Source organism: Podarcis erhardii, assembly GCF_964252035.2.
Source record: "Podarcis erhardii genome assembly, chromosome: 6".
NCBI classification, from domain to species: domain Eukaryota; kingdom Metazoa; phylum Chordata; class Lepidosauria; order Squamata; family Lacertidae; genus Podarcis; species Podarcis erhardii.
In genome coordinates, this window is record NC_138510.1 from 57,312,793 (window position 1) to 57,328,485 (window position 15,693).

The 15,693-nt window shown below is 42.3% G+C and overlaps 1 protein-coding gene across 2 annotated transcripts in view; it reads right to left on the reverse strand.

The window, feature by feature from the left end:
- The window catches only part of CC2D1B (coiled-coil and C2 domain containing 1B), a 36,938-nt gene extending 22,844 nt beyond the window's left edge, over nt 1-14,094 (reverse strand). Inside the window, exons 1-6 of one of the 2 annotated variants that reach the window (XM_081866886.1) lie at nt 13,981-14,094; nt 10,665-10,766; nt 6,777-6,909; nt 3,906-4,006; nt 2,098-2,214; nt 808-939 (exon numbers count right to left, since the gene is read on the reverse strand). In XM_081866886.1, coding sequence (XP_081723012.1) covers nt 808-939; nt 2,098-2,214; nt 3,906-4,006; nt 6,777-6,909; nt 10,665-10,730 — 549 coding nt within the window. In that variant the 5' untranslated portion in view covers nt 10,731-10,766; nt 13,981-14,094. Of the gene's footprint in view, nt 1-807; nt 940-2,097; nt 2,215-3,905; nt 4,007-6,776; nt 6,910-10,664; nt 10,767-13,757; nt 13,934-13,980 lie in introns of those variants that run through there. The other variant, XM_081866887.1, reaches the window with a different exon arrangement.
- Between the last annotated feature and the right edge of the window lie 1,599 nt (nt 14,095-15,693).

A 15,693-nucleotide genomic window follows, 5' to 3' on the forward strand; every position in this document is an offset into this window, starting at 1 on the left:
AATTTCAAGTCTTAATGATAAATAAATGAACTTTTCTGCTTTCTTCTGAAGCACAGGCACAGAAAATCTACACACAAAATTATGTCCATCCAACCAAGTGACTAGAAAACCCCAACTCCAACAAAAAAAATCTAATGTAGGAATGCTACACATTTCAATTAGTGATCTCTAGCTGAGAATCCTCATACATCCTCTTGAATCTTCAACTCTACCAATAATTAAGCCTGCAAGACCAATATTTAGCTTTTTCCCTGCCTCCAGGTATTTATTGAATACAAGATTTTCCCTTAACATAAATACCCTGTCCGCTGGAGCCAATAGCTTTTAAAATCAGTTCTATTTTGTGTGTTATATGGTAGCTATCTCTAATATCTAGAGTCTGTAAGAAAAGTTTCCATTTGAATGAACTGCTGCTTGGGAATGAGTGCTAGTGTATGAAACTGTAATGATTACAATTACAAGAACAGCAACAGCAACAAGTCTAGAGAAGATAAAACAACCTCAATTAAACTCCCACCTACTAAAGCAGTAAAAAAGAGAGAGAACCTCATCCAGATTAATATCATGATACCATACTAAAGAAGCATTAATGAATGTTTAATTTAACTTAGACAATTCTGTCTATACAAAGATTTTAGACAGAACAAGACTAGCACTCATTTACAAAAGTGAAAAAAATGAATGCTACGCCTCTGTTCTTTCCTGCATACATCTTTGCACTGAATTAATGGCTGATACTCATAGCCTGTTTTGAACAGCATTTTTCCTTCTCTGCTAAAAGGATGAGAATCTGTGGTCCCAACATACCTTCAGGCCCCGTTCATACCGTCGCACTTTGGAACTCTCGCCGGCTTCCTTTGCGTTGAGTATAGCTGCCTTATAGTTAACTATCCTTTCTTCTATTGTTTGTTGCAGTCCACTGGAAACAGCAAGCGCCATCTCAAAGAAGATAAAGGAAATGAGACCAAAAAAGATGACAAGTATTCTGCCCACCAGAATTGAACTCTAAATCAGACATTCAAGTATCAGGGGCGGGAGAGAACCACATTCTCTGGAACATGCTCACCTAGGACTCAATGCATAAGAGGCTGAGCCACCTCCCTTGAACAGATGAGTGTCTGTTCTTCTGCAAAAATTCCACAAGTCACCTCTCGGCTTTCTGCCAAAGCAGCAGCAGAGAAGTGGGTGGGTGGAACACCTCAAGAAACATTCACAGCCACTGGGCATATTTAGTCGGAAGGTCTTCGTCATTTCAGACAGAGACCGACTGCAAAGTTATTTTGAAGTATTGAAAATGTTTTCTCTATTCTGCTGTGAGCTCTCTAACGGTTTTCTTCAACTTGTTTGCTTACAAAGTTCTCTCCTTCCGCAGGGGGGGGGGGGATGGAAAAATCATCAGACAAACGCTACAAATTCAAGAGACTAGAAATGCCACTAGCGCTTATTCACTTTACAAATACACTCTGCCAAGAAGCTGCCAATGTTAAGTAAATATCGGCAGCACTGCTCATCAAACCTAACTCTAACGGAACAGAGAAAACTCACAGAATGTGTTCAAAGGGAAGAGGCAACCAAACACAAGCCCTAAACACAACTCCAGCCAAGGAGAATGTCCTGAGGTGGTTTTGTTCAATCCTACACCGTCTATGTAGGAGGAGTGGGGAACCGGTGGCCCTCCAGATGTTGTTGAGCTTAAGGTTTCCATCATAACTGACCACAGACCATTCTGGTTGGGACTGATGTAAGTTGGGGGTTCAGCAACCTCTGGAGGCTCACAGGTTCTCCATCCCTTGTCTACAGCCTGACTGACTACGCTGTTAAAATCAGCTGTCTCCAGGAGCCCAGGTCACAGCCATTGTCTTCGCTCAGTTGCCTGCATCACATTCTCACTTTCAAGGTTCTAACCAACTTCCAAATTCACTTTAAATGAAAGCTAAACACTTTGCTATATTCCCAGTACAGAGGGCAGGTTGTTGTTGTTGTTTAACCCCCCCAACCCCCCCCCCCAAATGCAGTGCAATTCATACACTGAAGGGCTTGACCTTTACATTCCTTAAAATCCAGTTTTCCAGGCTCAAAGCAAAAGCTTTCATTTACCTGTGTTGGTCGATCGCTGGGCTCCTCTGCGGCTACAGAAGACTCTTCTATTGTTTCCGTCTCACATTCACCGCTTCCTCCTCCATCTTCCTCTCCCAGGACTTCCTGCAACTCTGCCTAGAGCATGAAACAGTGCAATTGTCGCTAAAGAAGAGCTACTTCTATTTTGAGCACTGCATTAAAATGAACCACGGGGTACTTTCCACTGCTATCATTCAAAGGTGGGGCCCGGAAATCTCTTACTTAGAATCAAAGAGCATTCTTCTTATGCCAAAACAACTGCACTTTTCTCTTTACAAAAATTCACTGTTGTATGTGAATAAGGCTGCCTCATTTATGTTCCTCTGTGGCAGCTTTCTATCAGAGATTAAAAGCTTCATGGAAAACCTACATGCTGTCCAAGTGATGCACCACATTTTAGCTAATTTGAATTGGCAGCAAAATAATTCCAGTTAAACCTCTTATATGTGTGTGGTTTAGGATGGGTAGAATTGTGCTGTGATTTGTAAACTTCCTGTATGCCTTTTAAGGGCCCCTTAGGCAACCAGGAACTTGCACGGTTCTGAAGAACACACATCTATGAAGAACTCTAGAGCCTGCAAAGCAAACAAAAGCCACAATCTTGCATACAATTATGTCCCAGTAAAGTCCTATGGGACTTAACCAAGCACAATTGTATTTTATATTTCATAATGTTATTTAGATACTACTTGACTGTTAAAACAAAACAAAACAAAACAAAACCTCAAAGTGTTTTTTGTACACAAGATTGTAGTAAAAGTTCTTATATACCAGCCTTCCTGATATGCCTGAATTCCAAATCTGGAAACTCCAAAAATTGCAGTTGTTGAGAGAAAACATTACTTTTCAAGAGGCCTTAATGGTGTTCCAGTGAATATGACATCATATTCATTTGATTAAGATTTCCTCCTGCCTCTTCCAGCCTTGTATTAAAGAATATGGAAATGATTTTAATATAAGGATCATGTGTGATAGGACACAATCACTTTAGGGGGTGCAAAGCAGTTCTAAAAACAACTTCCAAGAGAAATACCTGAATATAAGCCTCACTTTTTTTCCAAATTCTGACCATGTAAAGCTAAAGTGTGGCTTATCTTTGCGATCTTACAAAAATTGGCTTTTACAATATTGCTGCTGAAACAGACATGTGGTAAAACGGAACGGGTGTGAGTGCCTGCATAATTTTAAGGGAGCGGTTTATATTTGGGTATTATATTCAGGTATTTCTCTTCTCCCCCCCCCCATGAATTTTAAAGTTGTGGCTTATATTCGGGTGCGGCTTATATTCAGGCCAATATGGTAGTAAGTTTTCAGCCTTATTTCCCAAGATCCTTAAGAAACCTGTGTGAGTGGGTCTTGGTGCACATGAAGTTCATCAGTAGTACTGCCAGATGCTACTATCTCTTCAAACATTATGGAAAAACTTCTAAATTTAATTCACCTGCAGCCCAGTTCAAACCTCAGGAATGTCACAATTTCTTTTCCAGACAAGTTTCTTCTTTCCCCTCTGGCAGCTACAAACAGACACCACTTCTACTCCAGCCTGAGGAAACAGAGCCAGTACCAAGCAGGAAAGGTGAAACCCACACACCTGCCGTTGCTCTCTGGAAAATTCTGAGCTTTAATGGTTACAGCCAATTACTAGGAAGAACTGCTTGCACCTCCCTTTCAGTGTTCCAGACCCACAAGAATTTGGAGTGTTATCACATGCAGTCTTTCCTATAAGGGGACGATGCCTCTTCCTTTACACCAAGAAAAACAGCCTTGCAACGGAATCCCATATATACCAAAAGTTCGGTATCTTCTTCCAGACCTTCATCATCATCTTCATCCAAGTCCTTCATGCACTCAGCGGCCATCTTTTCAATATGATCCATAGGCAGGGGAGCTGGAGAATTAATTAACAATTAAAAAAGAGATCCTAAGGGAGGAACCCTAAGGTTCAGACAAACAATTACTGTGACCCTAACATTGTGGCAGGTTTTTAAAAGACTTTTCTTCATCTTGGCCACTTTGTTGGTTTTAGCCATTAAAAGACACTAAGTAGTTATAACTAAACTATCACATTGTTTTCCTTCTTTATGTAGGGATCATGAAACTGGTGACTGTGGGTATCAAGTTTGTGGACTTCATGTTGTTGTTGTTGTGTATTTTGTTTCAGGGTGCAAGGAGAGAAATTGCTTCCCCCCACCCACAATTGCAGATACTTCCTTCTCCCATGGGGGGTTTTCTGAAGGGGTGGGTGGGTGAGTGAAACAGGGTCATTTGAGGAATGTTAACTGTTGTTATTACACAACAGTAGAATGGTTGAATTTGAGTACATAATCAATATTGTATGATGTGGTGAGGAATGGCTGTTCTCTCTTAAATTTTCTGTTAAACTATGTGCACTGTGGCAGGCAAGTTGTGACTGGCACCCAAAACACTCTTCCAAAATTCAAAAGGTGCCCACTGGTCCAAAAAGGTTGGCAACCCCTCTTCTCTACCAATCCTAAGCTATTATAGGAAACAAAGTCTCAACAGTCAATTTAGGAAATAAACCTGGCCAACAAAAACACATCTTCAGCAAACCAGGCCTAAACCTCCCCCCAAAACCAAGAGTCTTTGAAAATGAAAGTACTGTAAACTTGGCATCAATCTTACTATCGGATGGGAGGGGAGGAGGAAGGGGGAGGGGGGTGTACATGCCTGACACGAGGCTCGCTTGTGTAGCACTAAAACCTGTGATCTCTGGTTTGTGCATAACATTAGGTCAGGGTGAAAGAGAAACCAAATGCTGTGAGAGAAGCAAAGCAGAGTGTGCAATGGACGTATTCTAGGATGTGCTAAACCATGGGTTAGTGTTCTGTATGAACCAGCCTATTGTGTAGCACAGTGATCTTTCAAAGTTTTCATCCAGAAGCACAAAGATACATGGCCACACAATGTTATTTTGACTTAGACCTAATCTTCCAAGCAGAATTCCAAGCAATACAGGATCTCTGTATTGCATGCAACAATGTCAAAATGCAACTTGTGGAGGACTACATCCACGCTAACCTTGTGGTACCTTGCCTAAGGAATTTGTTTGTCTTTCTCAACTCCCATCTTCTGCCCTCATTATACCACCTGCAGGATAGGATGGCGGAGTGATTATACACAGGTGGTTGTTGTTGCTTTTTAAAAGCGATCATCATTTATGAAGCACTTTTGATGTGAAAAGTGCACTACGGGTTAGGCCTTTTTTGTCTCCACCAGAAGCCTGGGACACAGTGACTTTATGGTCCTTCTACAAATGGGGAATGCAGGAGAGCAAAAAACTAACAATACCTTTGGCTGAGCAGGGATAGAAAACCTGGTCCTCAACAATCTATTTTCTAGCCCAATGACTCTGCTGAATGATCACTATTACATCATTTCAGTGTCAGTCCACTCCTCTTCTGTTATCTTTTAAACTCTCAGTCATGAGTCTTAAAGTTTGTATATACAGCTCATCCCCTCCCACTTTTGTATCATCATCGCCTTCATCATGCTCAGCCATCTGCCCAATTTTCTTTCTCAACTGCTCTATTTGACTCCAATTGCTCACTTCACTGTTTGTTACTATAGCTTCCACACCAATTTCAGCCTGTCTCATTCTGCATCACTACAGAAGTATAAAATTAAAACAGCAAGGAAGGCAAGCAAGGAGATATAAAAGTCCAACATCATATGCTCTCCTGCATGCAAAACTTGAATTATTGTGTAACAATAAGTGGTCTTTGTTTTAAGGCTGGTTAGTCTTTACTCCCTTCTTAGCCTTTTTCACATGATAAGGCTGGTTTACCTTTGTTTTTTAAAACTGAATTTGTTTGTACTCTTCTATGTTTGTTTGTATTATTCTATGCTTAAGCTTTACTTTTGTTTTACACTTAGCTGTTACACGTCATCCAAAGAACTTGTATTACTAGAAACCCGGCAAAAGTAAGTAAATAAGTAAATAAATAAGAACATCTGACTGTACTGTCACAATAACATGTAACAACATATGCATCGTAATTCTTCAGGTTACCAATTTCCACCGTGTCTGAACAAGAGTAGCTTTATTTTCTCATTCTGATTGGCTCCCTACAGATCCAGGTACAAAAGTAGGCTGCAACCCCCCCCCCCCCGGAATGAAGAACTCAAAGGGGTTTACTTTTCAGCAGACAGGTATACCAAAGGTGGGAAAATTAAGATCCAGGGGTCAAATACAGCCCTCAGGACTCTCCCCAGGCCACAACCTTTACTGACCCTCCTCAGGGGCTTTTGATTGGCTGGAATGCATCCTTGAACTGTGATAATGCCTCTTGTTTACCTGGAAGGGGGGGGGACTGGGGGCAGGGCAGGTAGAAACCTCTGTCTTTTGCATGGTTGAATGTACTCTATAAAGTTCAGAGTTACACCTGTTGCTCCATTCATTTTTGCCTCTGGTTCCACCCACCACCCTAGAAGACTGCCTATGAGGAAATGTAGCTCACAGGCTGCAAAAAGTTCCCCATCCCTGATATATAGGATTGTACGGTACTGCAAAAAAAAATAAAATAATAATCCATCTTGTGTATGGGCTCTTAATTATCAGTTGCCTCGCAAAGGCAAAAAGTACAAATGCAACCTCTAATCACCTTAAACAATTCCAAGTTTCCAGTGCACATGCTTACTTTTTCCTTTGGGTTTTGTTTTCCCAGCAGGCAAGTTCTCTCCAGTGATAGCAGCTAGTTCTGCTTCTAGGTCCCCGTCATCCTCCAGGTCTAGCATCATCTCTTCAGGATTGAACTCTACAAAAAGTCCCAGCTGATGCCAAAAGAGAAACCAGCTCAGTGAGGAGGCTTAAGACAACTGCCATATAATCTCCATGTTACTTACAATGGTCATTCATCAGAAAGACCAGCACAGGTGCTGTTTGCTCTGAACCAAGGCTTTGTTAACTTCTCTGCCCTGGCCTCAGCCCTAGATTATAAAAATGAAGATCACCTGCCTAGAGATTTGTTAAGATTTCCAGATCACATGAGCTCTACACTGATGTTGTCATGCTGACAAACTGAAGCTACCAAATTCTAGTTTGAAGAAAAAGCTTAAGTTATGTGCCAAGATTACGTTTACAATATTATGCAAAATTAGGTAAACTTTATGTTTCCCCCCAAAAATATATATGCATTTTAAACCTTGATGTGTTCTTTACAACCAGCCAAAATTCAGAAAGGATATAAACAATTGAATTACAGTACAAACATAAACACAACTGACATTACTGGAGTTAAAACATAGAATTGATATTACAGCCAAAACATAGATGTAAACAAACAAACAAGATTATACACAGATTTTAATAAGAAGCTTTGAAAATAAATATATGTAAACCTTTGTATTCTTTATCCATTACATTTATTACACTGTAATTTTGTTCTGAGCAGCTCAGGGTGGTGTACATAATTTCACTTTCAACATTTAGCCTCACAAAAACCCTGGGAATCAGGTTAGGCTGAGATATAGTGATTGGCCCAGAAAGCTTCATGGCTGAGGGGTAGTTTGAATCTTGTCCAACACTCTAATTAGAACTGGTTCTCAGTTGGAATGCTTTTTTCTTGGTAGAATTGGATTTTTGGTTGTTGTTAAATATGAATCTGTTCGGAAAAGAACAGTGTACCAATAAGGAAAGTCATACGTGTTAGGAAATTGCATTTTTTGGTCGTGGGAGAAGGGAGGAGTATTTATTTATTTACTGGACAAAATGAATATACCACTTGATTGCACGAAAAGCTCTAAGCAGTTTACAAAAACATAAAACATTAAAATTCTCACACACAAAAATGTATGTTTTAAAATCTGAGAGCTGATGGGTTAAAACCCATAGCAGCTAAAAACTGATAAAACACATATAACTTCTACATGTGCAGACAGGCATCTCTGAACAAAAATGTTAAAAGCAGGTGGTGAAAAGAATACAGGGAAGGCACTTGTGTGGTGTCGACAGCCAATAAGCTCCAAAGTGTAGGTGCTGACGCACTAAAATATCTATTTGTTTTGTGGCCCCTGTAACAGTGCCCGTTAATAATCCTAGCTCAGTGGCTTTCAGATCCCTGGGTTTGCTCTGAAGTTCATCAAGTGTTCCATGATGAGAAGATCAGTAATGTAACAAGCTCCTGTGAAAGACAGTTTGCCCACCACCATCTACCTTTGCTTGCAATAGTCAGGAATGGGGAATGTTGGATAGACTCTCAAACAGTAAGGCCCTGCTGATCTGGCAAGTTCTATGAGTGAATTGAGGGTGTGCTTTCCTTTATTCTACGACAGAACCCACAAAAACTGAAAAAACAAGATCTGTTTCCTTGATTTGATGCTGCTGTGTCATAGCGCTCCCATTTAACTTGTGAAAGCTAACGAAAACACATACCACAGTGGTTAACAACCAAACAAAAAGTTGGTTGTTGCCTGTTTCCTACCTGTCAACATAAGGAGGAAGTTGCATTCATTATTATTCTTTTAAAAATCATCTAGTACCAAGCCATCTTGCAAACAGATTCTCTGAAGGCTTGCTCTGACTTACTCTGGAAAACACAGAAGAGTATATCCCTATTTGGGTGCTGACCCACATCACATAAGGAGGGAGAAGAGGAAGACACTCACTGGCCTTGTCCAAATCATTACATCCTCACTTCCTGGCTTCACTGCTGTGCATGCACTGAAGTAGGTAAGTCTGTAGGGCCAGTATGGTGTAGTGGTTAAAGCACTGGACCAGGACCTGGGAGACCAGAGTTCAATTCCCTGCTCAGCCATGAAGCTCAATGGGTGAATGTGGGCCTGTTGCAGTATCTCAGCATAACCTACCTCACAGGGTTGTTGTGCAGATAACATGGGAAGCAAGAGAAGGATGTATACCACCTTGAGCTCCTTGGAGAAAATGTGGGATATAAAAATATAACAATAAAAATAAATCCTGAAGCAGGTAGCCTGCCCTATTCATACCAGCTCCCAATGCAATTTCCAGTCATGACAGTGCACAGTTCTAAATCGTTGGTTTGCTGGTTTGCTTTTGGCACTTCTACCCTGCAGCACTGCTTCCCTCTTGTTTTCTAATCAGTGTTTTGAAACCCTCTGACTCGTGAAGTGTTCAGATCTTGCAACTGGCTTGAAAATGTGACACTTTCATAAGGATCACATTCTAGAGAAACAAGACCTGTTCTCTCTTCCATAAGGCTAGGCTGGCTAGCAAGTTTGGAAGGTTTTGCTTTCCTTCTGCAGCATGCAATGTCTCCTACTTGCACGGATGAGTTTGTTCAGCTAGCACTTTTCTAAACCATACGTGTTCTTTGATCATGGCACATAGTGTCCTGGGTGCATAAGCCAATCCGTGGGAAACTGGCAGATCCTGTTTCATAGAGGAGGTTGCCCTGGGCAGCATTGTGGCACCTCTCAGCTCTGATTCCATATGTATTTGCTTTTAAGTACTAACTACTTTTGCCCTATTCATTCATTATATGAACACTCGTACCTAAGTTACCTGTTAGGCCTGAGTGATATATCGCAGAGGAGCAAACTGTGATGTCAGCTTCACTCAGTGGTATATCGGTGGTGAAACTACCACCGGTCCTGAGTCCCTCTGCTACCAGCATCTGCTAGAGTTCCTTCCTCCAGTGGCGCTGCTAGCAGAGGGACTCAAGAGCAGTGGTGATTTCACCAGCGACATATCGCTGAGTGAAACTGCCACTGCACTCTGCGAGGCGCCGATACAGCTTGTTCCTCCCTCTGTATCTTTAAACTGCTTGACTGAGGAGTGTGCAGTTGCCCTAACCTCAGCTGAGCAGTTTAAGGAGCCCCCAGCCTGGTGCTGGCTCCCGTGAGCCGGTGGTGGTGGTGGGGCTCCGTGAAACCACTTAGCTGAGGGGAGTGCAGTTGCCGCTGATATCGCACAGCTCTATTACCTGTAACATGCAACAGCAACACTTATTTAGCTTGTGGAGGCAATCGCCTGGCACTACCAGCAAGACTTATGACAACAGAGAAGGAAACCAAGTTTGTTCAGTAGGTGTCAAGCATTCCAACTTTCTGTTTGCTTCTCTCAAAGGGCTGCTGCTTGCTCCTTAAACTACCCTGCATCTTAATGTTTCCCCAGCATCCAAGAGCTGGCAGGAAATTCTGATGGGAACTTAAAAGGCTAATCAGACAATGACTCATCAGGTCACAAGGCACAGACTTCAAGGATAAAGCACCTAGCAGAGGTAGAGTTTTTCGTAAGAAGTATTGGCTGGACATCTGTCAGATCTGGTTTAATTCTAAGAAAGCCTACCATTGCAAAGTACAGGATAGATGAGATACTTGTATAATTCAAGTCTTTCTGGAGCAAAATCTGCACGTGAATTCCTGATGCAACTCAAATATGGGTAATCAAAGGCACTGCTTTTCTATTCTTACAGATACAAAAGTACAATACACTCCAAAGAATCATTGAATCGTAGTAACATAACAACTTGTGCTAAGCAAATGGACTTAAAGTTTAAACTGTTCTAACAAGTGCATACAGAATTGGGAAAAGACATGTATATATATACCTGTTTTGCAGCAGCAGCTGCCTGACCTTTCACCTGGGGGCTTTTCTTGGGTCTTCTGCCAAGCATCTTGGCTTATGGTTTTGCTGAGTCCACAAAAGTTACCTACAGACAATAATACCCAAACATAACAGACAAGAACAGCATTCTCAATTAGAACATGGAAACTACCTTGACTGGAAACAAGGCCAAAAAGATACAAGCTTTGTATTAAGCTAACTTGCCACTGTGGATTTCTACATGTCGATTATATTTTACAAAATGTATGAAAAAAAACTTTAATTAAAAAAAATGATACCAGCTTGTTGCCGTCATCTGCTAGCTATTATTCTAGCAGGCAGTTTGTCATTCTCTCCCACCCACCAATATATGAGTGGAAAAGCTGGTCACTTTGGCTTCTAGAAGATCTTTATTGCCTGAGCTTCCCTACCCCAAAATAGATGGAAACAAGTCACTGCTGCCATTTAGATTATGGCCACCCAACAGTTAATAAAATAAAATAATGAAGGGCATCCTTAATCTCAACATTGTCTACAAACCATATCCACTGAGCAGGAAGTCCTACAGTGATACCTTGCTTTATGAACTTAATCTGTTCCAGAAGTCCGTTCTTAAACCGAAACCGTTCTTAAACTGAGGCCCACTTTCCCTAATGAGGCCTCCCGCCGCCGGTGCCCTTCCGTTCTTAGACGGAGGTAAAGTTCGGAAACCGGGACACTACTTCCAGTTTTGCGGAGTTTGTAAACCGAATCATTCTTAAACTGAGGTACCACTGTATTCCCAGATTTTTTGGGGGGTGGCAAGGACAGAAGTGGGGTTATAGCTCAATAGTAGCAGAGCACATTTTTTTGCATACATTTAGTACTGAGGTTCAATAATTCACTAATTCAAACCAGTAACATTTTTCTTCAAAATAAGAAATTTCCTCCCCAATGAGGGGATTAGTAAAAAGGAAGTTGAGAAGCAAAGTGAAGAGGGTCAAATCTCTTTAGAATGCTTTAGGTTGTTCAAAACCACCCCAACAGAAGCTCATTCAAAATGTATACCTCAAGGAAGTTGCCAAGAGGATGCTGAGGTGTGCAGAGTCAAGGAAGCCATCAAAGCAAGAAGGCTTCCTTTAGAAAATGGAACTCTTGTCCAAGAGAAGAACAAAAAGAAACACACACCTTGGAAAAAGAAATTCAAGTGGAAAGCAATGCATGCAAAAAGGAATGAAAGGAGCACATTGCTAAAAACAAAGACTAACTACGAGAAAAACATTGAAATGCATTAGTAGCAGGAGACTGGTTTATTATTATTATTAATAATATCCTGCATTCCCCCCTCCGCCCAGGACACAACTCAAGGCAGCTAAGGAAACAGCTTGACCTTTGTATGACAAAGGAGTCAAAGGTGTACTAAAGGAGGAAAATGAACAGTTCTCCTAGAAAGTGGAGCCCCCCCAAGGATCAGTATTGGATTCTGTGCTTTTTAACTTCTTCAGAGGAAGGTATGAACAGTGAGGTAGTCACGTTTGCTGATGATACCAAATTGTTCAAGACTGTTAAAATTAGAAAGGATTGCAAGGAGCTCCAAAAGGATTTCTCCACACTGAGTATGTAGGCAGTAGAGTGGCAAATGCAAATCAATGTAAGTAACTGTAAAGTGAAGCACATTGGGACAAGAGAATCCTAATTTTACATATTTGTTAATGGAGTCTGAACTGGTGGTGACTGACCAGGAATGAGAGCCTGGGGTCATAGTGGGTAGCTCAACCCAGTGTGCAATATCTGTGAAAAATGTGAACTCCATGTTAGGGATCAATAGGAAAGGAAAATAAAAGTATGCCATTATACAAATCTATGGTGACACACACTTGGAATACTAAGTATAGTTCTAGTCACCTCATCTCAAAAACAGATATTGTAGAGCTGGAACAGATTCAGAAAAAGATAGCCAAAATTATCAAGAGGCTGGAGGAAGAAAGGTTACAACATTTAGGACATATTAGTTTAGAAAAAAAGGATTGTAAACTAGGATGTGATAGAGGTGCTTAAGTTTATGAATGTTGTGGAGAAAGGGGATAGGGAAGTGTCGTCGTCCCCAATAAATAATATTAGAACCCTAGGGACATCCAATGAAGTTGCATGTTGGAAGATTAAGCACAGACCAAAATAAGCACTTCTTCACATAACACAGTTAAAACTATAGAATTCACTCCCACAAGATGTAGTGATGGCCACAAACTTTGATGGCTTTGAAAGAGAATTAGGCAAATTCATGAATATGAGTGGCTACCAGCCACAATGGCTATGCTCTACCTCTGCTGTTGGAAGAAGTACGGTATATCCCTGAATACCAGTTGCTAGGAATCTCAAGGAGGGAGAGTGCTGTTACACTGAGACCCTGCTTGCAAACTTCCCAAGACATGTGGCTGGCCACTGCGAGAACAGGATGCTGGACTAGATGGGTCTTTGGTCTGATCCAACAGGGATCCCTATCCCAACATCTGCACTTAAGGAATCTCAGTGACGTGACCCAGCGCAAAGATCGACTCAGATGTGTAGGTGTGCCTTGATATTTACACTTAGAGATAGAGCAGATCCTCCTACAAAACTCCTGAGGCATGCCCTTTATTCCTAATTTCACATGCCTCACATGAGCTCTTGCATTCAAAACCAGTTCCAAGACTAATCTTGGCTCAAATTAAACTCTGCAGCTCAAGCAAAGGCGAGGGCCAGCGATATCCTCCTGCAAAGTTACTATTCCTTTGAGGCACCAATTGGGCTCAGCTGTGTTGACATGCCCCCTTCCCCGCTCCAGGACCATTAACTCCAAAGGACACCTTAATTGCCAGCGACTACATAAATGGCTTGCGTGTATGAAATGACCACCACAGATGCCCCCCGCCGCTACAACCAGCTGACAGCAAATGCAGGACGCTTCCACAAAGGCTGCTCAGGCGTTCAGTTACGAGTCGAATGGCGTGCCTGCATGTGTGAATGGACACCGCGCTGAGTCAAACAGAAAACTAGGCTCTTCAGCTCGCCAGTGATCACAAGACGCACACACACAAAAAAAAAAAAACACACACACACACACAACACATACACACACCCCTGTTTTCTAAGGGCTCAATCGCGCCAGAGAAGGCTAGGAAGAGGGAGGAGCTGGGTTATGCTCTGAGGCTCAGGTAGCAACAACCCTTTTCCACCGAGGAGGAGGAGGAGGAGGAGGAACCACGGCAGCTGCCTCCCTACTCAGCCCTATCGCGGTGGGGACAGGGCTGCCCTACTATCCCTCCGGCCGAGACGGGCGGCGCCCGAAGGCACGAGCTCACCTCCTGCCGCAGCCGACGGGCTCCAGCGCAGCAGACAGGAAGCCGCGGACCCAGAGAGGAGAGAACTTTCCCCGCCTACTCCGACTCTGCTAGGGGCTGCACCAAGAGGCCCAGCAACGCGCAGGCGCGGAGGTTTATTTATTTATAAAAAGGGAGATGCTAAAAGGGGTGGAGCTATGAGGCGGAAGGAGAGCCAGAGCGCGCGCGCGGGATGCTGATGGCCGAGAGCCCAAGCGAACACGCTGCAATCCAAATTCACCTGTGTTTTTAAAAAAATTAATTATACGACTGGTTCTGCCTTCACCCTACATAACTGGCTGGTTTTTGCACTTGTGTTTTCTTTCCCCACCAGATAATGCAAATAGGGATGGTTCTCTTGAACCTGTGGTACCTCTCAAGTAAGAATCTAGTTTATTATAGGCATTCCTATTAATTCCCCCGTAACCAGCTTCCGTGAAATGCTACACTTGTCCGCTCACGGGACTTTTGCCCAGGTAAAGCTGTGTACAATTGCAGCCTAGGAGGTGTTTTCAGATTTCCAGCTGATGTGCCTCCAGTGCCCGTAGCTACATCAGTTTGGAGATTAACAGTACTATCAGTATGGCCATTGCTGAAGGTTGCAGGTTCAATTCCCAGCATCTCCAGTTAGGGCTGGGAAAAATTCCCTGCCTGAAACCCTGGAGAGCTGAATCCGTGTAAACAATACTAAGCTAGATGAACCAATTGGTCTGATTCAATGCAAGGCAGTTTCCAGTGTTCCCACTTACTACTGAAATGCTGTGGTGGAACCACTTATTTATGTTTTTTAAGCAGTTACTTGAAGAACCATTATTTTTTACAGTATTGAATCGTACTGCCCAGTTTTTTAAAACAGCAATTTCTGCTCAACAGGAAAATACTAACCAGCTACCTACTTCAACAATTATGACCATATAGATGTGATGGCAGTGCATATATTCACCTCCTATAAAACTCATCCAAAAGGTGTATAAAATGTCATCTAGTTTCCTCTACTGCTGTGAAATCCTGTAGTGGTAACTTTTAATGTTCATAACATCACAGCCTGTTTACACCAGGAGTGGAGAACTTTTCACAGCCCAATGCCCATTTTCCCTTCTGGGGCCACATGGCAGCGGTAGGCAAAGCCAGAAGAAAAACTGGCAAATGTTACCTTTGTTGAACAGGCTAGTTTCTATACACACTCACACATCTCTCTGTCCAGACAAGGATGATACATTCTCAGTTCAAGGCAGGCAAAACCCACAGCCAAGAGCCAATGAGCACCACATTTAGCCTAGCCTTCAGGCCAGGTTCACCCACTTTTGTTTTAATCCAGCGAGCTTTTCAAAATTTGTTTTTAATATCAGTAGTGTCCATGTCATGGAGTATTCAATGAACACAGAGGCTCACCAGGCAAGGGACCATGTCACAGGGTGCATCATGACGCATTCTAGGCCGTGGCCCACTGAGATGATCCATGGTGCTGGTGCTAGGGGCAGCCCAAACAATTGACAAATTGATATTAGCACTTTGCCTCCAACCATAATCTGATGTATGTTTGCAAAATATATTTCGGATGTTAGCGTCAAGCAGTTTGCTAACATGGATGTCAAAGAAACTTAGGTAGCTGACTGACATCAAGTCAGATTGTTTCTCCACCTAGCCCAGTATTGCTTTTGTATGTTGACTGGTAAACAACACACACAGGGTTTC